The sequence below is a fragment of the Tribolium castaneum genome, chromosome 6 (genome assembly GCF_031307605.1).
Source record: "Tribolium castaneum strain GA2 chromosome 6, icTriCast1.1, whole genome shotgun sequence".
NCBI classification, from domain to species: Eukaryota; Metazoa; Arthropoda; class Insecta; order Coleoptera; family Tenebrionidae; genus Tribolium; species Tribolium castaneum.
This window is the reverse complement of record NC_087399.1, coordinates 10,341,576-10,367,615: the sequence shown is the minus strand read 5'-3', so window position 1 is coordinate 10,367,615 and position 26,040 is coordinate 10,341,576. Positions and strand designations below refer to the sequence as shown.

Here is a 26,040-nt window from a genome sequence, read left to right as displayed (position 1 = left end):
AATGTAATGTTCTTGCAATTTAGTATCATGATTTCGATTACTAATTTCAGGTTTATTACTCACATCAAAAACATTAGCAAAATTACTGTTTTCGAGTGGTGATGTTTGCTGATGTGACAGATTCGAAACTTTATCTTCTCCAATTGAAAATGGTAATGAATCATTTGTATCGATAAAAGGATGAAATTTCGGTTTAGAATAACTTTCAACTTTTGATTCTAATAATTTTTCTGTTTTTAAATTATTCTCATCATGTCCTTCATCTTTATCTAATTTCTTCGCTATTGTTTTAAGCTCCGTAGTAATTGGTAAAAATTTATGTTGCTGATGAATCTCATTCGTTTTAAATAACGCTAATTTACGTTGAAGTTGTTTTCGTTTTTGAATTATTTTCTTTTTTAATTCGATTGTATTTTTCAATGTTTCTGTATTCATATTAATTGTAAATTAATACACACACACACAGTTCGACACACACACTATAAGTTATGGAAAATGATGTCTTCACAATAAGAAGTTCAAATTATAACTAAAATGCAGTAAAACAGTGTATTGAGTTTTTATTTGATTTGGGGATCAATAAACGAATCAAATCCTATTCTGTATCTTCCTTTATTAATATCGCTATCCTTATCTATCACTAAAAAACCATAATTATTCTTCCAACACATTGAGCACATTTCTTTGAATTTATCGAATGAAACATCAGTATTTACATGATCATCATATACATGTCGTAAGTTTAGGTTGTCCTGCTTGAATAGAGCGATTAAATTTGCATTATCACGAATTAGATGCTTTGGTACATGTGAATATGTTTGACATAAGTAAAATGAATCAATACATTTATGTCGTCCCATAGTAAAATATGCTTTCATAAGATCTTGTTTATCGCATGCTACATCATCAAATATAAATATAGAATTTGGTTTTGCTTCATGCGGCTGCGGAAGATTGTTTTCTAATCCACTAAATGCAAAATATCCCAAACCTTTTATGGGTTTTACAAGCTTTTCCAAATACTGATACTTTGGTTGATATAATGATTTTGAATAAATGTATAAATTTTCAAATCTGACTCCATTCATCTGTTCAATAAGATTAATAATTAAGTTAGTTTTACCGCAATTGCTTGGACCTACAATTAAACATCGAATAGATGAGGGTAATAAATCACCATGTCTTCGATTCTGGTTCGTTAAAATATCAGAATCACTGATATTTATTGGAAGCTTAGTTTTTTGTTTTATTACTCGCATGATGATGGACAACCAGCAACTAAAGCGTAATGTAAAGGTTTTTAATTTTTATACGTATTGTAAGTCTCTGTTTGTGAACGCTTCTGAATGCAACGATCTGAGTTTCAACAACCTCTTGTAGTACGCAACTATATCACCTTTCAGTCATTGAACCTGTGATGTGAAAATAAAAGGCAGATATACTAACTATTATTTATTAAATAAATTAAAAAATTAATTCCTAACAGTAATACCTAATACCTACCTAATAAATAAAAACTAAACTAACAAAAATATATACCTATTTACAAATTTACAATTTACTAACTAAAAATATTTACAAACTATAACTAATTATATTTACAAGTAATTTACAAATTTTTTAAAATATTCTGATAATATTCTTCTTCTTTCTTTTGTGCTTTTAATATTAAACTCACCCCCTCCTGAGTTTCTTTTATATATTCAATTTTTGTTTGAAGTGATTTAATGAGTTTTTCACCTTTTGATCTATTGTGCTTCAAAATCATTAGTTTCTCCTCTATTTTAAGTTTTAAACCACTAATTTCTGCTCGCATCCCCCCAGCCGTCTCTTCGAACTGATTCCTTATATCCGCAATTTTCTCCGGGTCAACCGGTTGCGCCACGAGCCCAGCCTCCTCCTCCATGTCGGAGAAATTTTCTTCCTCCTCCTGCGTCCTCCTTAGGAGGCTAAGGTTTTTACGGCCCGTGGCCGCAGCCGGTTTAATTAATTCGTCCGAGTGGACAACAATTTTGGGGTGAGGGTCCACTTCTTCTCCAAATTTAAAGAGCTCCTCCCAGTCTCCCCCTACAGCTAAGAGGAGCTCTTCAAATTCCTCCTGCCCCGCAGGTGTGCCTACGTAGGCAGGAGTTACCAGATCAATAATTTGCTACAAGAAATATATAAAATTAAAAAATATTCATTAAAGTTAAAAGAAAAATAATAATATTAAACAAAAATAGTTCTCGATAATTGTATCTTTCAAAATTAATTATAGATAATTTAAAAAAACTTACACCCTCTTGCGGTGGTGGTGGAGGCTCGTTAATTGAGACATCTATTTTCATCTATAAAAAATTAAAAAATATTCAATAAAGTTAAAAGGAAAATAATATTAAATAAAAACAATTCATATTAATTGCATTTCTTAAAATTAATTAAAGGTAATTTTAAAAACTTACGTTTTTTCGTAGTGGTGGTGGAGGTTGGCTTTTTTTTAATGATAACAAATTTTTCCTCTTCAGCTATAAAATATAAAAAAATATTAGACTAAAGTAAAAAATAATAAATATTTTATTGAAGTAAATTTGATTTAAAAAAATGTTAAAAAATTGTTAAAAGTAATTAAAATCAATTTCAAAAACTTACTTTATTTTCGGAAGTGGTGGCATTTGCCGAAGTAGAGGCTTCAAAATAACTCATATTTTAAAAACACACAATATACACACGATGAAGCTTTACTGTTAACTTTGAGTGCCCCTAAAGCTTTTATAAGGCCTTAAGGAAAACAAATCCGCCATTTTGGAGGTAAAATAGAGTGGGGAATGCTGATTATACAAAAAAATTTTTGCTGACATCAGCAAAAATTGTAATCTGATATCAAAAAAAAATTGCTGAATTAGCAAAAATTTTGCTGACATCAGCAAAAAATGTAATTTGATATTAAAAAAAATTGCTGAATTTGCAAAAATTTTGTTGACATCAGCAAAAAATGTAATCTGACACCAAAATTTGCTGAATTTGCAAAAATTTTGTTGACATCAGCAAAAAATGTAATCTGATACCAAAATTTGCTGAATTTGCAAAAATTTTGTTGACATCAGCAAAAAATGTAATCTGATACCAAAAAATGCTGATTTTGCACAAAATGTAATCTGACACCAAAAATGCTGACTTTGCACAAAATGTAATCCGATATCAAAAAATGCTGATTTTGCAAAAATTTTGCAAATTTGCAGCAAGTGTTATCTGATGCCTGTGCGAACAAACGTAGGTATATTTGATTTTGTATCCCTTTATCAGCGGAAATGTGTATAGTGTTACAAAAGACGAATGCTCATATCTTTATTTCATTTAATATCACAACAGGGTAAATCCCCTATCGGAAATATTGGGAATCCCCTAATTTCATTGCTATTTTTAGTTTATGATGTCATGGTTATTTTAAGTTCATGAGGTCACTGTTATTTTTAGATCATGACGCAATATTTAATCAGTATAAATATGAGGGTGAAAGCATGAATTTTAACAGTCTTCAGACAATCTTCATACAGTGAAAATACAAGTTGTGATTAATTCATATAATTATTGTTAACAGTTTTTGTGCTTCCTCGTATAGTAAAAATACAAGTTGTGGATAATTCATAGGTATAATTATTGTGACAAAAGTGAAAAAACGTAGGTATGTCTGACACAGTGAGCTCTTTAGCTAAACGTTCTATAAATTTAATTCGTGAATACATTAGTAAAATTAAAACTTTAGATGAAATTAATTCGTTTTCGAAATATATTAATAGAAGTGTTAAAATAGTTAGCAAAGCTTTGATCAATAAAATTCATGAAACAAGCATTCATGAAAATCCACATTCTTTGGAAGCCAGTCTTGCTCATTTGAAATACTATCGACTCAAATTAAAAAAAATTAAAAAAGACTTACTCCACAATAAAAGCAGTAAAGTTGGTCAGGGATTATCAAATGTACCGAAAAAGACATTTGGTCAAAAGGTTTTATGGGAGGATTTAAATTCTTGTTTTAAAGGAAGAATTCGTTCAGGTTTTATTTCAAATATTCATATAAAAGATCCAGCAATATTTTTAACACGAGCATATAAAAGTTTTGTATTAAAAATTAAAAAAGAATTAGCAAAGTCAATGCTTAAAGTAAATGTTGTGTTTTCAGGTAACTTCATACAACCATCTACGTTGGAAATAGATTTAAAAACATTTGCAACTAGAAATAATCATATAGATTCAACAACTAATATTAGAGAATGGTATCATGAAAATGTAGTTAGTGTAATATTAAATAAATTAGAATCATTTGCTGAAAAAGATAGTGGTTGGGCGTTATATGAAATTTTGGGATTAAAGGTAAATATTAATCAATATGATCCAATAAAATTTGGAAATAATTCAAGTTTTGTGGAAGTACCGAACTTTATTAAAAAAAAACGTTGTATAATAAATGTACAAAATAATGATCAATTTTGTTTTCTTTGGTCAGTTGTGTCTGCATTATATCCTGTAAAAAATAATCCCCACAGAACATCATCATATCCAAATTTTGAAAACGTTTTAAGGTATGATAATATAAGTTTTCCAATAACAATTAGAGATATTGAAAAATTTGAAATAATGAACAATTTATCAATTAATTTATATTGTATTGAAGAAAAAAATAAAATATTTCCGGCACGTTTAAGCACTTATAATAAAAATAATGATAAGAATATTCCTACAATCAATTTACTCATGCTACCAACAAATAATATGGATGAAGAAGAAACGCATCATAATAAAAAATTATATTACCATTTTGTATGGATTAACATTTATCTCGCCTTTTATCACATCAGTTGTCTACTCATGAACATAAAACATTTATTTGTGAACGATGTTTAAATTATTTTACAACCGAAGACATTCTAACCAAACATAAAATTCACTGTCAAAAGCTTAATCAGTATTCAGTATCATTACCACGCGATACATCTTTGAAATTTAAAAATCATCTTTATAAGGAAAAAGTGCCATTTGTAATTTATGCTGATCTCGAAAGTATTTTGGCAAAATGTTCTCAAATTGATAATAATATTCACAGTAAAACTATCCCTTACCAAAAACATATTGCTTGTAGTATAGCTTATTACTTAAAGTGTTCATATGATGACTCGCTTTCAAAATTTCAATTATATCGTAATCAAGATTGTATTCAGTGGTTTGTTAAGGAACTAAAAGACATTGCCGAACAATGTGATAAAATATTTAAAAATAAATTACCCATGGAAAAACTTAGCTACGATCAAGAACGTTCATATAAAGAGTCCAATATTTGTCACATTTGTAATAAAACTATTGAATCAGATCAAATTAAAGTTCGAGATCATAATCATTTAACGGGAAAATTTAGAGGACCGGCTCATCAACGATGTAATTTAAATTATCAAGATTCATATACCATTCCTGTTGTGTTCCATAATTTGAGTGGATATGATGCTCATTTTATTATTAAAGAACTGTCAACAGCTTTTGCCGGTAATATTAAATTACTACCAATAAATAAAGAAAAATATATATCATTTTCCAAATCTGTGGGAGGTACTGATGTCACTTTTCGATTTATAGATTCGTTTCGTTTTATGTCTAAGAGTCTTGATCAACTTTCATCAAACTTAAAAGCTGAACAAAAAATAATAACACGAAAATTCTGTAAAACAAATGAAGAATTTAATTTATTAATAAAAAAAGGGGTATTTCCATATGACTATGTTGACAGCTGGGATAAACTCAATGAAACAATATTACCATCAAAAAAAGATTTTTATAGTACAATGCATGAATCTAATATATCTGAAGATAGTTATAAACATGCGGAAACTGTGTGGCAGACATTTAAAATTCAAACATTGGGAGAATATAGTGATTTATATCTACATACTGATGTTATTTTGTTGGCTGATGTTTTCGAAACTTTTCGAGAAACATGTTTAAATACTTATAAATTAGATCCACTTCATTACTTCACTCTTCCAGGATTAACTTTCGATGCAATGCTGAAATCTACTGGAATTTGTTTAGAGCTATTAAGTGATATAGATATGATAATGTTTATTGAACGGGGTATTAGAGGAGGTGTTTCACAGTGTAGTAATAGATACGCAAAAGCCAATAATCATTACATGAAAGACGGATATAATTCAAATGAAGAACTTTCATATCTCATGTATTTTGATGTCAACAATCTCTATGGCGCCGCAATGTCTCAATATTTACCTTATGGTAACTTTAGATTTTTAGAAGACTTTAACATTACAGAAATTTTAAATACATCAGATACTTCCAATGATGGTTATATAATTGAATGTGATTTAGAATATCCAACTCCTTTACATGATTTACACAGTGACCTACCTTTAGCACCACAACATTTAAAACCACCAAATTCCAAATCAAAATTAGAAAAATTGCTTTTAACATTGTTTCCAAAAATTAATTATATAGTCCATTATCGCAATTTAAAAATGTATTTAAGACTTGGTTTAAAAATTACTAAAGTACATCGCGTCCTAACATTTAATCAGAGTCCATGGCTTAAGGAATATATAGATTTAAATACACGCTTAAGACAGCAGTCACAAAACGAATTTGAAAAAGATTTTTTTAAACTAATGATCAATGCTATATATGGTAAGTGCATGGAAAATGTACGTAAACATAAAGACATTAGAATTGTAACTAGGTGGGATGGTAGGTACGGTATGCGCGATTTAATTTCAAAACCCAATTTTCATAGTTCTGTTATATTTGAAGAAGACATGTCAATAGTTGAAATGAATAAATTAAATGTGGTACTAAATAAACCAATTTATGTAGGTTTTTGTATTTTAGATATTTCAAAAATATTTATTTACGAATTTCATTATGACTATATTAAAAATAAGTTTGGTAATAATGCAAAATTGTTGTACACAGACACCGATAGTTTAATATATCATTTTAAGACAGAAGATATTTATAAAAATATTAAGGAAGATATTCATCGCTTTGATACTTCCGATTATAAACTTGATAATAAATTTAATATTGAATTAAAAAATAAGAAATGTCCAGGGCTCATGAAAGATGAAAATCATGGCAAAATTATGCTTGAATTTGTTGGGCTTCGATCTAAAATGTATTCCTATACAGTTGATTCAGACACTGAAGATGAAGAGCATGATTATGATGAAGTAGGTCCAGCTATAAAACGTAAAAAATTTGTGAAAAAGTCGAAAGGGTGCACAAAATCTTCAATAAAACATATTACATTTAATGATTATAAAAAATGTTTATTCGATTTAGATATATTTCGTAGCACGCAAAGACTCATTCGATCTAAAAAACACTCTGTGTATTCTATAAAACAAGAAAAAGTGGTCTTAAGTCCATATGATGATAAACGCATATTATTAAGAAATACTACGGATACAAGACCTTGGGGATATGCTATTAATCTAACGTGAAATATAGAGGAGCGGTATATGAAACAAATTCTTAAAAAAAATAATTAATAAATAAATAATGAAACGATACATAAATTTACTACTTGGTAATCCAATGTGAAATAAAGGAAAGTGATCATATGAAGAAAAAGAAGGTAATTACATCCGATTAGAATTGCACTGTCTTATGTACATATATAACATTTATATTATATACATACAGACGTATATATGACAGTGCAATTCTAATCGGATGATAGTTGTAGCAAGATGGAACATCAACAGTGTCAGGAAGAAGAATCAACAGAAAACTTATTTATTAAAAATCGATGTTTTCATATTGAATATGAAGAATATGAAGCATATCGACATGTGCAGGAGATCAACCTTTACAAATCAATAAAAAAGTATCACAAAGAACAACCTATGGTAAGATGGCTTCTTAAAAAATCAAACTGCATAATTTCAGACAACGCTTGGCTGTGGTTTGCACGAGCATATGAAGTACCTCGACTGATCGATCTATATTTGCTAGTGGAGAAAAAACTAGAGATGGATAAGTATATTAAGGAATTAATGAATCTTTTACAGCAAACAAATCGAATAGACATTAATTTCAATGAGATGGATAACATTCTAACAAAACAAACTAAACAGTTTAAATTTTATTTTTTTGAATTGTTAAGAAATAGTTCAGATTCTTTGGCAGATGATGAACTTTCAAAATATTATCTTGTTGAAAACATTAAAAATAATTATAAAACTATAAATGAATGTATTAATACATTTGTTTGTGAAGCTGCTTATTTAGCTAATTATAAACCATTAAGATCATTTTTTGGAACTTTGTTTCTGTTTGATTTATCTTTTAAGTTTAATCCATTGGAGAATCAAAGACATCAGGACATTTTGGATTGGTTAAAGAAAAACATTAGAAAGGGTGAGGAAAATCCTGAAGCACATCTTGGCTGGACTACTGGAGCAGATTCAGCACGTTGGCCTTCCATGAAATTGACAGATTACAAAGATACCTACGATTTGTTATGTATACTTACGTAACCTGTATAATGTACTGCAGTTTTGTGAAATAAAACAATGTATAAGTTTTGTATGTGTTTTATTAAACAACTTTATCATACATAATAAAACTAAATCTAAGATGAAAAACAAAAGAGATATTAATAATATTAAATTAGTAGCTACACTAAATTGTATTAACAATATCTTGAGGTGCCGATCTTGAGAGAGTCTTGAGATATCGAAGATAAGCATACATTAGAGAAAACAAAACACAAAAATAAATAACACTAAAAATAAATGAATACATTTTAAATTAGCACACTACACAACACGAATAACACCTTGAGCTGGAATATATTTCGCTACTCTATCATGTAGAATTAGACAATGAGCTGTCGTCTTTCCTGGTATGTTGGTTCTGGTCTCAAACTCGAGTCTGATGGAAACAGGACTTCTTTTGAGCATTTCACTCTGCTTGGTGCAATCAACAACTACTATTGGTGCAATGGTCTTGAATTCTTCAGGCGTGAAGATTGGTTCCCCCACTTTATCCAAAAATGATGCTTGGAATTCAATAAACATTTCATATAATGCGGCAAAGGAATTATTATTGAAATTCAAATTTAGGTTATCATATGGATACATTTCGTCGTTGAGATAGACTTTAACGTTTCTCAAATTGCAGTGATCGAATTGACTGTAATCTTTGGAAAGTTGATTTTTTCTATCAGTTTGAAGTCCGAAAAATATATATTGTGGTTTCTCGATTGATGTTTTAATAGACCATGTATGTCGCTGAGTTTGTGGTAACAGAGGATATTCATGCAATTCTCTGCTTCTAAAGGGAACATCTAGTTCACGATTCTTTGATAACGTATCAATTAGACGTAATCGTTCTGCATCCGAAACTGTTATATGAGGCATTTTCCAAAAGATTTTTGAAATGTTAATTTTCACGTTATGTACTGTTTCATCGTTAACAACTAGAGCATTTAGATCAGTATTGCTTCGAACAAGAACAAGTTCTTGGCGAACATTCAATATTATTTTTCGAAAATCTTCACACAAGCCCAATATTAGTCTCAATGGAATAACTACATTAAAGTATCCAGAATCTTGATCAATAATTGTTGATGGAGATTTGGGAAACCATCCAGCATTTTGAAGAGCAATACTTTCATTAGTATTGTACGTTGCATAACCTTTCATAATTGATGCTAAACCAGGATTTCGTACTCTATCAACTACATTACCAGCAATCTCATATCTTACTTCATCAAACATTAACATTATACCATTATTAGCAAATTTAACGTTTGGTGAAATTATGGTTTCATGTTTATCATTTGTTGCGATTACTTTTCCTTCAATATACAATGAACTCAACCAAGGAAGTGTATATACATTTTGATGTTCGATTGGTAATCGTATTTCATCATTCAAATTGAAAGAAGTGGATGCGTATGGTTGATGCGTACGTTTTTCAGCATAACTTATTGATGTATCAAAAACAGCTTTTTCATTTACATTTAATATTTCAAAATTCATTATGGAAATTTATTTAAATACACAACGTAATAATAGACGCACACTTAGTTTACACTAATACAGTAAAACCGAGAGATTTAAGAAAGTTCTTGTTTTTCGATGTTAATCGTTTTAGTCTACGATGTCGACTAAGTGATTTAATGTTTGTTGACGTATTTATACAATTTTTATTGACATTAAACCGTTTACGGTAGGAATCAAAAACTAATCCCATAATTTTTTTTTTTTTGGTTTTATGTTGAGAGGAGCTTTTTAAGATGCAACCTTACCGTGATGGCTTCACCACGAAAATTGACTACATTTCCATCTTGATCAGTTATTTTAAGTACCAATAAAGAAATTTCATTTCGATTAATTGGTAAATAGATTACATTGGTTGGCGCTTCTACAATTCGATACCCGGGAGGTACAGTTGGAAAAAACTCATGTAAAACATGTACTGCTTTTCCATTTCTATATGAAGACGATACCAGATTGCAATGTACACATAAAGCGTTTACTTTATGAATTTTAGCTGGCAAAGGAGAGATGTGTTTTACATTAGGTTTTAATATAGTAGATGTAAAGCCTAATATACTGGCTATGGTATTTTCTTTAGTGAAATCAATCGTTATTGTTGATTTGATTTCTACTTTTAACGTATTTGTATTTGATTTTATTGATAAAATAGGTGCTCTCCTTTCATGAATGTTACTATCAACTATTTTAGTAGAATCTTTATCAACAAGTATTATGGGATTAACATTATTCTTGCTATTCTTTTCTTCATCGTGTTGTTGGATATGATAATATTTTTTAACAATTTCTTTATTAAGATATGTATTAATATCATCAATTTCATAAGATCCTTCAGGTATTTCTATACATACCTCTTCATTATCTTCACTTACATAAAAGAATTTATTATTGGTGTGATCAATATTTGGAAATGAATTATAAGTTTCTAAGTTAGTTAATCCAATTACATAACTGCTATCATTTTCTAATGCTATTGATGGACTATATTCAGATGTTAGAATTGAACTGTTTCCAGTTAAAGTAAATGTCATTGACATTTTATTGCACTGATATATAGGTCACTAGAGGTAGCACGTATTAAACAACCTTGCTGATCACAAGGTAATGAATACTATCACTGAGTGTCTCTGATAATTTTACGTCTTTAAATACTCCGTTTACAACCGATTCTTTGTTACGTTGATACGCACATTTTTTGAAAGGTCGTTGTGAGCGTTGCAAGGTTTTAGATTATACAGCAAGTTACAACTACGTTTCACCTTGCAGAGTAATATGAGAACGAAACGTAATCAAAGAATCACTTGCATTTGTAGTTGTTATTATTGTACAAGAATTGAAGGCATAGATGTCCACAATTAACCGTACCATATTTTTGAATTTGCTCATGATTGTACAGTATTTTACATGGTCCATTGCTTTCTAAATATTTAACTAGTTCTCGTGGTGGTTGAAGATTACCATAACTATCAAAATATGTAGCTTCTCGCCTACGTTTTACGTAAGCTGTCCAATGAGTACCCCTACCACTTTCATCATCTAAATTTAATATACCACATTCATTGATTCGTACATTTTTAGGCAACAAATCTCTCATAAAAACACCTCTAAAATTTTGAATTTTTAACATTTTACAATATTTACACAGATCTACATCAGTAAGAGGACGTTTAGGAAGCTTTATCGGTATTTTTTTGGAAATTTTGAATGATCTAAAAAAAGACCGAGACCTGTTTTATATGGTTTCAAATAAAGACCATTTCCATCTTTGTTCTTTCCTAATGCAACCGCTTCCATTGCCTGATTATGTCGTTTATTTTCTTTAAGTTGTTCATTAGCAACCTTCGCCTGGTTGACTGCTCTGGCAACGGCTGCTGCACCACCACCCAAAGACCCGAGAGCCCCCAAAGCAGCAAATATTGGAATAAGAGGCAGTGCACCACCTGTCTTCGGTACTGAAATCACTCTCTTTGGATGTACCTTTTTTTTTCCCCGAAGCTGTTTTACAGCTTTTATTGCTGCACCTATGGCACTCTTCATATCATCAAATTTTCCATTATTCAATGTGTTTTTCGCTTTACTTATTAAATCACTAAATTTAATTAATCCTTTTCCTGATTTCTTCACTTTGCCAATTCGTCTTCTATGTTTTTGCATTTTATTATTAGGACATCCCATTCCAAGTTTTAATTTGGCACTCATTGCTGTTGAAACTCCTAAAGCAGCAAATTTCTCACCAATAGAAGCGTCAGGGGCACGTCTTCTCTCTTTCGCGCGTTCGAGTAGAATACGATCAGCTTTATGTCTATTTTCTAAATCTTGATGTTCGTTATAAGCGATATCGTGTTCTCTGCACGCTTCGTCTAATTTATTAATACCACGATCTCCGCGCTCTAGTCGTTTTTCAAGTTTGGTTCCTGGACCACAGAATTGATAACCAGGTATGTGTAATTCGAATGGTAGTTTATTAATAACAGAATTTACAATTCCTGAACCAACAACTGCAGTTTGATTTCGTATCTTTCTTTGGAAAGCTTTATTACGACTGATAAGTTTTGATCTTTTCTTGATCATTTATACTTTTTACTGTCTAAGAATGTGGAATATTCTACAAACCCAAAACAATGTTGTATGATTGCAGAAGATTTAACTACTAAGTTAAATAGTTAAAGAAGGAGTATTTATACTTTTTTCTCTCGTTTTCTCTCTTTCATTGATGATAATTTTCAATTCAAGAAATGGTTTAAGAATCATTTCTACATCGCGAATTCGTTTCTGAAACCACATCCTATCTCTTACCCAATAGCCTTTCCTATCTTCATTAACATCATTCAAAACATAAAGAGTAACATCTTCATTGAATCTTACTTGTTTTAAATTTTTCATTTTGAGTTTTGAGTAACAAAATCGGGTTAGATTGGGTTATAAGTCTTTTTTCAACTAATTATTTAAGTTAGGATAGTGTAGTATACCTAAATAAACACTACAAAACACCTTCTAAGAGCACACCATTTTTAGTAAGATTTTGTTTGCTATATATATATATATATATATATATATATATATATATATATATATATATATATATATATATATATAAGTCTTTCGCGCATCCAACTCTACTGCGCGAAGACGCATTTATTTAAATGCGATAAGCGAACAAAAGCCCGCCGTTGAAGTTTCTTATCGAAAGGAATGGAAGGAAAGAGCGTGGGGTTTCAATAAAACATACAATCATTCGAGCGTGGGCGTACGCCACCTCCGCGTTTATTTGTTTGCTGATGGAGAGTAACACTATGCAGCACACTTTACTTTACTTGACTGCAACTTTTTTTAAATTTATAAGTACTTGATACATTTCTAAATCTTCTTTTAATCTTTTTAGATTTAATAAATATAACTTGAACCGATCACTATACATTTTTTTTAAGTTGTTATAGTTCCTATCCTTTATCACGTTGGAAGTCTTCTTTTTTACTGACTTCATAATTGTTGTTGTTGTTGTGTTGACTTTTTGGGGTTGCTGACTTTTCACTTTAAGTCTAATATCTCTCCTATTTCTTTCACTTTGAATTATCACTTTTTGATTATCACTCATTTTCACTTAAATTTGCACAACAGTGAGATGAGTGAATAATCTATGCATACAACAAGTTCGCAGTTTTATAGGTACATCATTATGAGATCTAAGGGGACTGAGGCGTCAGGATTTCACTTAATGAGTCACAATCTAAAAATAGCAATGACTTATCGATTCAATAATAACTATGACATCATAATCTAAACTTAGGCATGATGTCATGTTCCAAAAATAGCAATGACCGCAGGGAATCCCATAATTTTCAATGTGGGATTTCCCAGGAGATTCTTATCCTGACGTCATGATCCAAAAATAGCCATGACATCATGATCTAAAAATAGCTACAACATCAGGGGATTCACATAATTTTCAATGTGGGATTCCCCAAAGTGACGCATGCGCAGTTCTTATCCTGACGTCATGATCCAAAAATAGTCATGACATCATGATCTAAAAATAGCTACAACATCAGGGGATTCCCATATTTTGCGTCGGGGGAATCCCTGAAATGGCGCATGCGCAGACGAAGTGAATTTGAACCGGCACAGCATATCTACTGACTTGAAGCTGTCGAGATTTGCGATGGCTTTCGCTGAAATAATGCAAATATTTCACGCAAAATAACAACACGAAGAGGAAGGACGCACGCTGCTTGAATCCTGATCTTTGCACAATATGTTTGCTGAATATGGGTTACTGTGACTGCCTCTACTATACACAACGACTTTAATAAATGGATGCTAATAAAATGCTAGGTAAAAAATTGACATTTTCTGAGTAAAATATTGTAAACTCTAGGTAAAATTATTTAAATGATAGATAATAAATGCTACATACTTTCTGGTAATTAACGTGTATTTAAATAATAGGTAAGATTCGTTAAGGGTAGTCTGACTTTGGGCAAAAATCTGATTTGGACACTTTGGCTTTAAATATTTTTTTGACCTACATCTCATACATCATACATTAAATTACGCTAGGGCGGGCGCCTTATGGTTTTCAAAAAAAAAAGAAAAATGTTTCACGATGCTATTGCAAAAAAACTAGTTTTGATTTTATTTTTGGACAATAAATGGACAAAAATCATACTGATACTGGTATTAAAAATCCAAAACTGTAGGGCGCTTAACTGTTTTCAATGTCTACAAAAATTATTTATTTAGTTATCGAAATCATTGTAAATAAATAAAAACTCTGAATTTACTGAACACTACTACTACTTGTTAAAACGCTACACCTACCTACCTGGGTATTTAACACCCACTCAGTACATAGCCAATTATGTTATATTATGCTAAACATAGGCTAAAAATCGTTTTTGACGTTAAAATTCTATTGAAATTCACTTCAATAAAGAAACTTTATTTTTTTAAGTTTAACAGATTTTAATTCACTTCATCTACGCATGCGCCATTTTTTTGCAAAACGCCCATTTTAAGTTTTGTGAATTCCCTGATGTGCTTACTATTTCTGGATTATAATGTCATGGTCGTCTGCGCATGCGTCATTTTCGTATATTCTACAGGCAAACTATGGAATTTCCCTGATATTAATGAAATTGATAAAAATGCTACTTTATCGATGCAAAAATAGCCATGATGTCAGAATCTAAAAATATCCATGACATCATAATACAAGAATATCAAAGATATGAGGAGATTCCAATAATTTGGGTATTAGGGAGTATTTTCAAAGGTAACGCATGCGCAGACAACCATGACATTATGCTCTAAAAATAACAAGAAAGAACGTTCGGGAATTCCCACAATTTGTGCTAAGGAAAAACCTCAAAAATGGCACAAAGCCTGGAATATCTCTTTTACTTTGTTAAAATAGCTTTAACAAACGTAAAATTTGTCAGAGTTATTTAAATTGCATAAAATGAAAGTGTTTCTTCTAGTTCAATTTTTTCGTCTGAAGATTTAGAATATGTTCCGCGAATACGAAAGTTTCCTTTGTTTCTTTATATAGTAAAACATCTTAACAACTTTAATTGTCCGTTGTGGAGAGGTGATCATTAATGAGAGGTGGTCAATTTTTATATAAAAAATATTTCTTAAATAATCATATGGATTTAATTATGACATAAAAATGTGACAAACTGACCACAAAAGGTACTCTGGATTTGACAATCTTTCAATATACGAGAAACAATTAACACAAAATTTGAAAGAGATAAACCAAGATAAACAGATTTTTTATTAAAAACTTTTTGTTTCATTCTTTGTAGGAGCCGTGTTTTTACAATATTTTTTTAAGCGACGTATAATTACAGCGTTTTTTTTGAACAGCTTCAAATATTCAAACAAAATGAGTTTACTATGGTACCTCGTATGGTACTAATGCATGTTACCTCTTTATCAGTATCGTTCTAACGATCGAGATGTTTGCAAATTTTTGGTGTCAAATTTGTTAAAAACAATCATTTCACCACTCTTTTTTCTGAAATTGGTTAATATGTTATAGAAACTAGAGACAATCAGTTTTATTAGGTAAGTACATTTTTGGACAGAGAAGCTTTATTGGGAGTATTTAGTTGTTTTGCATTTATTAACATATTTACATTACATATTTACAACATATAATTTTTAACATATTCTAATAACAGAAGTATATTATACAAGTAAAGAAAAGTTGTTCATCATCTGTGAGTGCAGATAATGTCAACTTTTCTTTACGTCAATAATACGTTTTCTCTTCTAGGTACATTGAGAAATTTTTGTTAAATTTTTTCACCGATAGAATAAAAAAATTACAAAATGGCCACTTTATTCTATAGAGTAAGATAAAAAAATAACCAAAATAACATAATATACCATAGTAACCAGTTGTAGAATAAAAGTGTACTATCTTTACTCGTATCTATGAAATAAGCAACAACATTATTAATAGCTAATAAAAGAAAAGCTTTTAATAAACGTGTTTTCCATTCCAGGATAGCCTATCGGAGAAAGAGATTTCTTGTTTTTTTGAAAAATCTGCGGATCTATGCGTTTTTAATTATTTTATTTCAAGTTAAATTATTCGCATGAAGTGATAAAGTTTAAAGCAGTCATTTTTAAATTCAAAAATGCGTACGCAAACATAAAAAAATTCTACCAACGTTCTAAAAAAACTATAAAGTCAATATTAAACAACTGGGCCAAAATTAAATTGTTGAACAGCATTTAGAAAAACTCAGTAAAAACTTAAAGCATGGTAACCTACTCGTACATCATTTTCGAGCTCATTTCAAACACATTTCTGCTAGAAAAATAATAACAAATCTTAAAAAAATTCCAATATAAATAATAACAATACAACTCTAATAATTATTACACTACAGTAAAATCGAAATCGAGTTGAAAAGTCTGTAAAGTAAAAATACGCAAATAAACTAGAGATAAATTACCAACTAAAAGAACAAGAATTTTCCCAAGGCTCACACTTAATCACTTATTATTACAGTTAAAAAATGGGAAAGGCTAACCCGAAAACTCAAACTAAACTTAAAAATTTTTACACCAAAAAAAAAATCAGACTTATAAATACAGGGTGCTCAAAAACTGTCGCACCAACTCAGTGGTGTGTTATTGAGAAGCAAGTGCAGATTACGGGAAAAATGTTGAAAAAATTCCTAAAGTCATATTTTAAAAAATTTGGAGCTACAAACTTATTGTGTTAACTTCTTTAGTTTTCATTATTCTTTTATGTTTTTATGTTTTCTACCAGGTAATCGTTCCGTAACAAAACAATGAATAATTATTTTTAAATTTACTATCAGATTTTAGCAGTTTTTTTAATTTAAAAAATTTAAAATTTATCCAAAAAATCACAATGTGTGGATGTGCCAACAATGGGAATTATTTCCTAGGAAACCGTTTCAAAAATAATTTATTTTTGTTGTTGATCAAATGCTATTGCGATCATGACTCTTAGACAACGTTGCCACATATCATTTATCTAAAATCCGTTATTTATCAATAACTTTAATACAAAGAATTTTTTTACTATTTTTACTTTTATATATAACATGTTCTCTACCACACACCATTGAGTTGGTGCGCCAGTTTTTGAGCACGCTGTATGTATCTTGTAAAATCGTCGAAGAAAATTGTGGATTCCTACAATGAAACATTATAATTAAAAACTGACAACCTCAATCAAATTTTGAAAAGTTGAAATAGCAAGTGAGGCCAAGCCCAAAACTATACTTACTTAAAAATTTATTTTTGTGGAAATTTTTACATTTACATTTTATGGTAATTTTTCATTTACCGTTTGTTAACGACAATACACTTTTTTTATACCATATTTTTTTTGTAGATTTTACATTTAAGAACTCATGCTTTATGGGGTCTTGTGTGTGTTAAAAAATGCTTTATAATTCATTATTTACCTTTCTGAAGTTAATAACGTTTAATAAATTGCATCATAAATAACCATTTTTGGTGGTTCAAATATTGTTGCGTAAAAACGAATAATCCTGTAGATTTCAATAATATGTAAATATAAATTCGGATAATACTATACGGTAAAAGTTGAAGCACTTAAATTCCATTAATTTTTTTGTTGTTTCACTTCAACAAGACTATTTAATATTCTCTTTGATCTACATTATGAGCTTAAAATTACGGCCAATCTCGTAATACAGCTTGCTGCATTTGCAGTTTCGGAGCTATAATAAAGCTCACTTAAATAGCTTATAATCCATCTGAACAGATTTAGAAAATTTTGACTTTCATCTTATAAAGTCTGCCCTAATATCGTATCCAATGTCTACCCAACTATAACGCATTAAGCGAAGTAGAGAGAACCGAAAATCTGCGATAAATGAAGATGAGGTTTGCTTTATCGCAACGTAATTATAAATAGGTAGAAAGAAGTGATAAATAGGCCGTCCCAAGACCCATTTTAATAAACGCTCTCTCTTATATTAAATAAATATCTTCCATGGGGTGTGCTAAATTACAGCACAGGGCGGAAGGCCATTTGCATGTGTAAAGCTTCGAGAAAATGGGAAACTTCATTATTTTTGAGTGACGGTGGGATTTCTTTCAGACTGATAATAATTATGAACCAGCTGGGGTGCATCAGATCGATTCGCTTCCATTTTTTCCACGTTTCAACTAAAACCACAAGACGGCGAAATTTTGAAAATGCTAACAAATCGTGCCCGGATATAATAATTTTTTGCATTCCCGGCCATCGAATCGAAGAAAAACATTTATTTTTCATTAAGCACTTTACCGATTTCGCTCGAAGCCGGCGGTTGTTGTTTTCGAATTCCTTCTTGGCGTCCAATTTGTAGGAATTCCACGTCAAGCTTTGATGTCGAACAGACAGTTAAAACGGCAGTAAAAAGGAACGAATTTTGCTCGTCCCGTTTTTTAACGCGAAGGATTAAATATTGGGCCCCTTTATTTGATTAGGGGAGGTCCCGGCACGAATGCAAATTCGATTTTGCCACCGCTGTGTGATTTCCAAACAAGAGGAAGACGTCGACAGGTAGCTGATTATCCGTGTTTTCGATATTTTCGTCGAATTTTGAAATATTGGTTGAGGCGGGATTTGAGGAGATCGTAATCCTGCTCTAACAGCTTTATGGAAATTTTAATGTTGTTTCTTGCGTAAGTTTTCATACGTCAACTTTATTGTAATTGGATGAAGCGGATCGCCTTAGAAGCACGTTCGCGGAGCCTTCAGCGATCGACAAGCTTTATTCTTTCTCGCTCAGGTATCAACAGCGAAATATTTATATTGTTTCGGGTCAATATTTTCATTTGAACGCAAATGCTGCAGTTTTGGTCTTGGTTTATTTGCTTGTGTGCTTTCTGGCAGCATATTAAACTTAGTAACTTTTCCTAGTAAACATTGATATTGGTTTTTCAACGTCTCAGTTTAAAATCTGTTAGGAATAATTAATAATTAGGATAAAGTACAAAAGTAACCCAAATAAGATATTACCTAATAAAACATAAAAATAGAACGACCAGTTTTGAAAAGAATATAGAAGTTGTTGCACAAATTATGCAGAAATTGTTCGAGAGTTGAAAGAGCAGCTTCTGGAACTGAACGAAGCCAGAAAAGCAAAAAACTAGAGGTGTTGGAGTTAAGGGATCTGATCCAGGATTATTCGAGTTTGGAGAATGCTTCAAAAAACATAAAACCGCTTTTGGACAAGTTTAAAAACGAAGGTGAAACCAAACTTGGAGGAGCAACTGAAGACCTTGGATTCTGTCTAGGATACAAAAGATTGTCGCACCAGAAAATAGTAAAATAGTTTTTCAAATCTTACCGACTGCGCCAATTAAATCTTTTTTTTGCAAATTATAATCGCAGTACTAGTTTTTGTTTTTTTCTTTCATTACTAGCTCCGCTCTTTTCTAGATTTTTTCTTTTATAGTTGTTATATTTGCTAGCTTTGCTTTTCTATTCTCTACCTTTTTTTCTAGTTCTTTTTTCTCTAGCCATTTTTTTTCTTGTCATTCTTCTTCTTTTCGAGACGAGAGACGGGAAGGTATGATAATACCTTCTATTTTCTTATAGCTGTTCTTGTTTCTCTAGTTTTTCACTTCTTGGGCCCTTCTTTTCAATTTTCTGTAGCCTTACTACTTTCTTCCTTTTTTTATAGAATTTTCCTTGTAGTGGTTCTAGTTCTCGTCGAACTTTTGAAAAACTAAAATTAGAAGAGAGAAGAACTAGAAAAGAAAAGAGCAGAGTTAGCAACGAAAAAAGCAAAATAAATAGGACAAAGTTAGTAAAGAGAAGAACTTGAAAAAAAAATTCTATAGATTTTTTTTAATTCTGATTTTCTTTTCTAAAAGTACTCCATTGTAGCTATTTACTTGCTTTCTCAACTCGCTTCTTTTCTGACTCATTTTTTCTCTACTTTTTTTTTCTAGCTTTTGATTTTTAATTTTTTTAGATTTGCTTGTCCTTTTCTCTTTTATAGTTGTTCTATGTTTTTTAGATTTATACTTCTCTAGTATTTTTTTTCTAGCTTCTATATTCTCTTGCTTTTTTTGGCTCTTTTCTTTTTTTTTAGATCTTATCTCTTTTTTTGTTCTAGTTCTTCTCTAACTTTTGTAAAACTAAAAGACAATTTAACTATTATTATTCTCTTATAGGTATTAAAAATGTTGTTGCTTATTACATAGATACGAGTAAAGGTAGTGCACCTTTATTCTACAAGTGGTTACTATGGCACATTAGTTGATTTAGTTATTGTTTTATCTTACTAATAAAATAAAGTGGCCATTTGGTGCTTTTTTTATTCTATTTGGTGATTTTTTATTCTATTGGAGATTTTTTTATTGTACCGCTGAAATAATTTAGCAAAAATTTTTTAATGTACCTACAAGAAAGCGAGCGAGATGTCTGACGGTGCAGACGCATCCGGGCAGGCTCTCTGCAAGAAATGTAAAAAGCAAACTAACAGTGGCCCCAAATGTATTACATGTGGAGCCAATTATCATACAAGTTGTGCTAAGCTTATAAAAAAAGCCAAGTTTATAAACGATAACGAAGTTAACTGTTGTGCTGTGAGTGATACCGGCGAAATTAGTGATTGCGAATCTCTTGCTCAAAGTGAAGATACGTTTAGCTCCCTCAGGAACGAAATCAAGTACCTCAAGACAATTATCGATCACAAAGATGTAATCATCAAGGAATTAGATGAAAAAATCCACCTTCTTAAAGTCAATGCAGCGCTCAGAGAGGTAATCGAAGGCCAACTTAAAAACGATCGCGATAATGGAAGAGAAGTTCGCGAAAAAGTGAATGCAGGTAAACAAGCCTGGCTTATCAACAGCGATGAACCTCCGAAAGTACCTTTCAACTTGCAACGTCCTGCGACGATGATGGATAAGGGTTTGCCAAATTCCAAAAACCTGACAAAAAATAGGGACAGAACATTTCCTCCCACATTACAAGTAACAATTCCTTCAACTTCCGGAGTCTCTACCGCTGATACCAACACAAAAACGCCGCAGAGTGATAAAGAGGACGGCTTCATTCTGGTCCAAAACAAAAAAAAGAAGGCATCCGCGTCTACCAAAGTGGCCCCACAGAGCTTACAAGCAACTAAACCGATCTCGGGAGCTTCTAGAAAAAAACCAATGATTGGCTCATCAGCCAGTACTGTTTTAAAAAGCGTTCCTAAATCAGCTCATCTTCACTTGTCTAGATTAGATACGGACACCAAGGTCGAGAATATCCTGGACTATATCAAGCCCCATGTGTCCAAAGCAAACTGCGAAAGACTACAATCGAAAAATCCAACCCTATACTCGTCATTCAAGCTATCTGTGCCACTAGGAGAACTTGAGCAAGTCATGAATTCTTCCATCTGGCCCTGTGGAGTTACTATAAATCGTTTTTTCTTCAGGCGCCCCCAAAACAACAATCCACCAAACCAGAGTGTAGTGGCGTAACTGTGTTAAATTTATATCACCTTAATATTCAAAGCTTAAAAAACAAAATTTTAGATCTAGAAGCCTTTTTGCTGTCCGATGGCCCTTTTGAAGTACTATGTATCAATGAGCATTGGATGACGGCTAATGAAATCGAGGTTCTTAAATTAGGAAATTATTGTACAGTTTCTAGCTTTTGCAGAACTTTGCGCTATCATGGTGGAGTAAGTATTTTTGTTCATAATTCCATGACTCATTGCAAATCTTTGAGTTTTGATAGTATTGAGTTTGATTTTGAAGTTTCTGGATGTTTATTAAATGACAACTTAAATGTAGTTACATTGTATCGTTCACCTTCGGGGAATTTTGATGTTTTTCTGAAAAAATTAAATTTAATGCTTTCGTCTTTAACCAAAACCAATAATAAAATTATTGTAACAGGCGATTTCAATGTGAAATTTGGCACTTCGGATAAGCTTGCTGTTGCTTTGGTTAATACTTTTCTTTCATATGGTTTATACTCAACTGTTTTTACTCCAACTCGAGGAAATTCCTGCCTAGATAACATTTTCACTAACTTTCAAATCAATGATTATCAAGTAACAACTCATGATCCAGGATTATCTGATCATTGTGGTGTATGTATGAGTGTCTTTGTTCCTACTTCGTCTCTAGTGGCAAATGAAAGTTCTAATACCAAATATAGACCTATAACTGCTTTAGGATTATTCCACCTATATAACTTTATTGAAAATATCAACTGGGATTTTATCAACAATACTAACAATGATGTTGAAGACTTATTTACTCAATTTAACAGTATTCTAGTACATTATGTATCTATTTGTTTTCCTGAAAAAATTTTATCCACTCGAGCATCAAAAAATTGGTTTAATGACAATTTGCGATCTTTACGTAACATGCAAACTCTGCTTTTTCAACTTCAAAACAAACAGATTATTGATAAAGAGGTTTACACTGATTTCAGAAAATTCTATCGCAGTGAAATTGCAAAAGCTATAGTTAAATTTCATGATAACATGATCAACAACGTCCCTAACAAACAAAAAGCATTGTGGGATATTGTCAACACAAAGAGAAAAAATTCTGTTAAATTGCCTACGAATCTGTCGCCTGACACTATCAATAACTATTTCACTAACATTGCTGCCAATACAATTAACGCGTTACCCAAAACATCAAATATTTTAACATCGTTTGAAACTGACTCTCGATTTTCTTTCCATGAAGTTACTTATAATGAAGTTAGGGATGCCATTAATCATTTGAAGAAATCTAATAGTTGTGATGCCTACAATATTAGTTCAAAAATTCTAAAATCGTTAGTAAATCTTATAGTTATTCCTTTGACTAAAATCATTAATAGGTGTATTAGAGAAAGTATATTTCCAGCAGTTCTAAAAACTTCCAAAGTTGTACCGGTTTTTAAGAAAGGAGATCCGAATGACATCAGTAATTATAGACCTATTTCTCTAGTGCCTATCTTAGCAAAGGTTTTTGAGTTTATTTTAAAAAAGCAAATCAACTCGTATTTTGAGAATAATAATCTCTACTCGCAGTTCCAATTTGGTTTTAGATGCAATCACTCAACATCCCTAGCTATTAACTACCTTAGTGAAAAAATTTTGTCTAGTTTTGAAAATAAGGAAAATACCTATGTTTGCTGTTTGGACTTAACAAAAGCATTTGATTGTGTTGAGCATGGTATATTGTTACAAAAATTAAAATCATATGGATTCTGTGTCAGAAGTATTAGTTTGATGAATTCATACTTAATAAATAGATGTCAGTTCGTTTCTGCTCACAATATTAATTCCAATAAAATGGAAATTAAATTTGGTGTACCGCAAGGATCGGTCCTAGGACCGACTCTATTTCTCATCTTTATAAATGACCTGCCACTTTCTATTAAAGATACTAATTTCTTACTGTTTGCTGACGACACCACTATCTATGGCGCTTTTGATTTAAAAGAGGCTCTGGATCACATAAAAACTTGTGTTGAAACCAAAATTAAAGACTGGTTTATTGGTAACAAACTTACCGTTAATTGTGCCAAAACTCAAGAAATTATTTTTTCCTTAAACAAATCATTTATTACCCCTTCTTATATTAAGCTGTTAGGTGTTTTTCTGGATTGTGGATTGACTTGGGAAACTCATTGCGACTACTTAGTTACTAAACTTTCTAAAAAATTGTTCTTGTTTAGGCAGTTGGTATCTACCTTATCGACTAAAACTTTATTATCAGTTTATCATGCCATATTTCACAGTGTTCTTTCATATGCCATCCTTGCTTGGGGTCATTCGCCACATACAGCTAAATTATTCAAAATACAAAGAAAATGTATCAGAATTATTGCTGGCTGTCACTATCAGAGTGACTGTCGTCAATATTTCAGAAACTTCAAAATTTTAACGGTTCCCTGCACTTATATTTTGCAATGTCTTCTATATACTCATCAAAACTTAAACAAATATGATTCGTTTGATCATACATACTCCACCAGATTCCGGCATTTACTCAGACCAAATTTTCTGCGATTATCACGTACTAGAAACAGCACAAGTTATTACTGTATTAAATTATTTAACATGTTACCTGACACCTATAAAAACCTCGAGTTCAAGGCTTTTAAAAACTGTGTTAAATCTTTCCTGCTACAAGAGGCATTTTACTCTGTTGATGAATTCAGTAATTATTTTTGTAAAATGTCATCTTAACTAAGTTTTCTTATATAATTATTATTATCTGCTTTTGTAAACGGTTAAAGTGTATTTTCTTGTTTTCTCTTCTTTTCTTGGTGACGTATGTAAGATACTTTGTATTTATAACATCAATAAAACATTATCATTATCATTATCATTATCATTATCATCAAGAAAAAACGTTTTATTATGTGTATAATACGTGTGTAAAGAAAAGTTGGCATTACCTGCTCGTGATTCCTTTCTGAAACTCGTGCTCCGCGCTTTTTCCATCACTCACGGATAATAAACAACTTTTCTTTACTTGAATAAGAAAGTACTATTTCTCTGCTTTTTTTTCTAGATTTCTTTTAGCTCTGCTCTTACCTAGATTTTCTCTCTTTTAGTTGTTCTATGTTTTTTAGCTTTTTACTTCCCCAGCCTTTCTTTTTTCTAGCTCCTATATTCTCTTGCTTTTGTCTAGCTCTTCTCTTTTTTCTCTAAATTTTCTCTTTTCTAATAGTTCAAGTTCTTCTCTAATTTTTGTAAAACTAATTGAGAACAAAACTAGATAAAAGAAGTACAAAACTAGCAAGAATAAAGAAAAATCTGAAGAAAAGAGCTGAGGATAAGAACTAAAACAGAGAAAATGCTATAACTCTTTTCCTTTTCCTATAACTTTGTTCGTCTCTTCTATATTCTCATCTGTAACTTTTTTTTAGCACCCCTTTTTTGTGGTTCTTTTTTCTTTAGCTTCTCACTTCCCTATTCCTGCTTTCATCTAATGTCTCTCGTCTCTTGCTTTTATTTTAGCTCTTTTCTCATCTTCTCTAGATCTTCTCGCTTCTAGTTTTTCGCTCACTTTTGAAGAAGTAGGAGAAGATTTTCTAGCTTTTTTTGTTATTTTCTTGGAAACTCTTACCCTTTCTATAATTAAATCTTTTATTCTTGGACTTTTCTTTATTTTAAGATAACGTACATTGCAGTAGAGTTCTTATTGTATAATAATTTTGTTGTTATTATAAAAAAAATGTGCTATAATAAAAATGCATGTGGAAATTAATTTCTTATTAGTACCCGCAAAATAAATGTGATAACCTGATAACTAACATAATAATGTATAGTTGTAGATAAACAATAATGAGTACAGCTTTAAGTTTAAACTTTCTTCTTTAAAGTGGTGGAAACTTTATTTTTCTAATATTCCCAGTTTTAGGGTTATACATTTTTAGAAAGACTGTTTTTGTCAAAAAAAAATATGTACTATATATAAACGTACCTATAAATTTTTAGGTCAAAAAGCCACGTTTAAAGAT

The 26,040-nt window shown here is 30.9% G+C and overlaps 1 protein-coding gene, 2 long non-coding RNA genes and 1 other non-coding gene across 8 annotated transcripts; 2 read left to right on the top strand and 2 right to left on the bottom strand.

Annotated features, from left to right (window-relative positions):
* Nucleotides 1-1,439: 1,439 nt before the first annotated feature.
* Nucleotides 1,440-3,071, bottom strand: LOC135266509 (uncharacterized). Its single transcript, XM_064357428.1, has 3 exons — nt 2,442-3,071; nt 2,277-2,327; nt 1,440-2,149 (listed from the first exon to the last, which is right to left on the bottom strand). Exons 2-3 carry the CDS (start codon nt 2,325-2,327, stop codon nt 1,610-1,612), a joined length of 591 nt encoding a protein of 196 aa, XP_064213498.1. The 5' UTR covers nt 2,442-3,071; the 3' UTR covers nt 1,440-1,609.
* Nucleotides 3,072-3,519: 448 nt separating this feature from the next.
* On the top strand, nt 3,520-8,567 carry LOC107399198 (uncharacterized). 5 transcript variants are annotated; one of them, XR_010334611.1, is made up of 3 exons: nt 3,520-3,661; nt 4,160-7,615; nt 7,721-8,567. It is a non-coding gene; the product is annotated as an uncharacterized LOC107399198 (transcript). The 5 variants fall into 5 exon arrangements; XR_010334613.1 differs by lacking the exon at nt 3,520-3,661 and having other exon boundaries at nt 3,786-4,350; nt 7,334-7,615; XR_010334612.1 differs by lacking the exon at nt 4,160-7,615.
* A 12,416-nt stretch (nt 8,568-20,983) lies between these two features.
* On the top strand, nt 20,984-23,218 carry LOC135266539 (uncharacterized). The gene is made up of 2 exons (XR_010334637.1): nt 20,984-21,260; nt 21,313-23,218. It is a non-coding gene; the product is annotated as an uncharacterized LOC135266539 (long non-coding RNA).
* Nucleotides 23,219-24,081: 863 nt separating this feature from the next.
* LOC135266538 (uncharacterized) lies at nt 24,082-24,902 on the bottom strand. The gene is made up of 2 exons (XR_010334636.1): nt 24,639-24,902; nt 24,082-24,590 (listed from the first exon to the last, which is right to left on the bottom strand). It is a non-coding gene; the product is annotated as an uncharacterized LOC135266538 (long non-coding RNA).
* Between the last annotated feature and the right edge of the window lie 1,138 nt (nt 24,903-26,040).

Excerpts from the sequence above, each read along its gene's own strand:
- LOC135266509 (XM_064357428.1), bottom strand. The coding sequence starts at position 2,327 with ATGAAAATAGATGTCTCAATTAACGAGCCTCCACCACCACCGCAAGAG. Across the intron at positions 2,150-2,276 it reads CACCACCACCGCAAGAGGGT|CAAATTATTGATCTGGTAAC; the intron begins GTAAGTTTTTTT and ends TATTTCTTGTAG.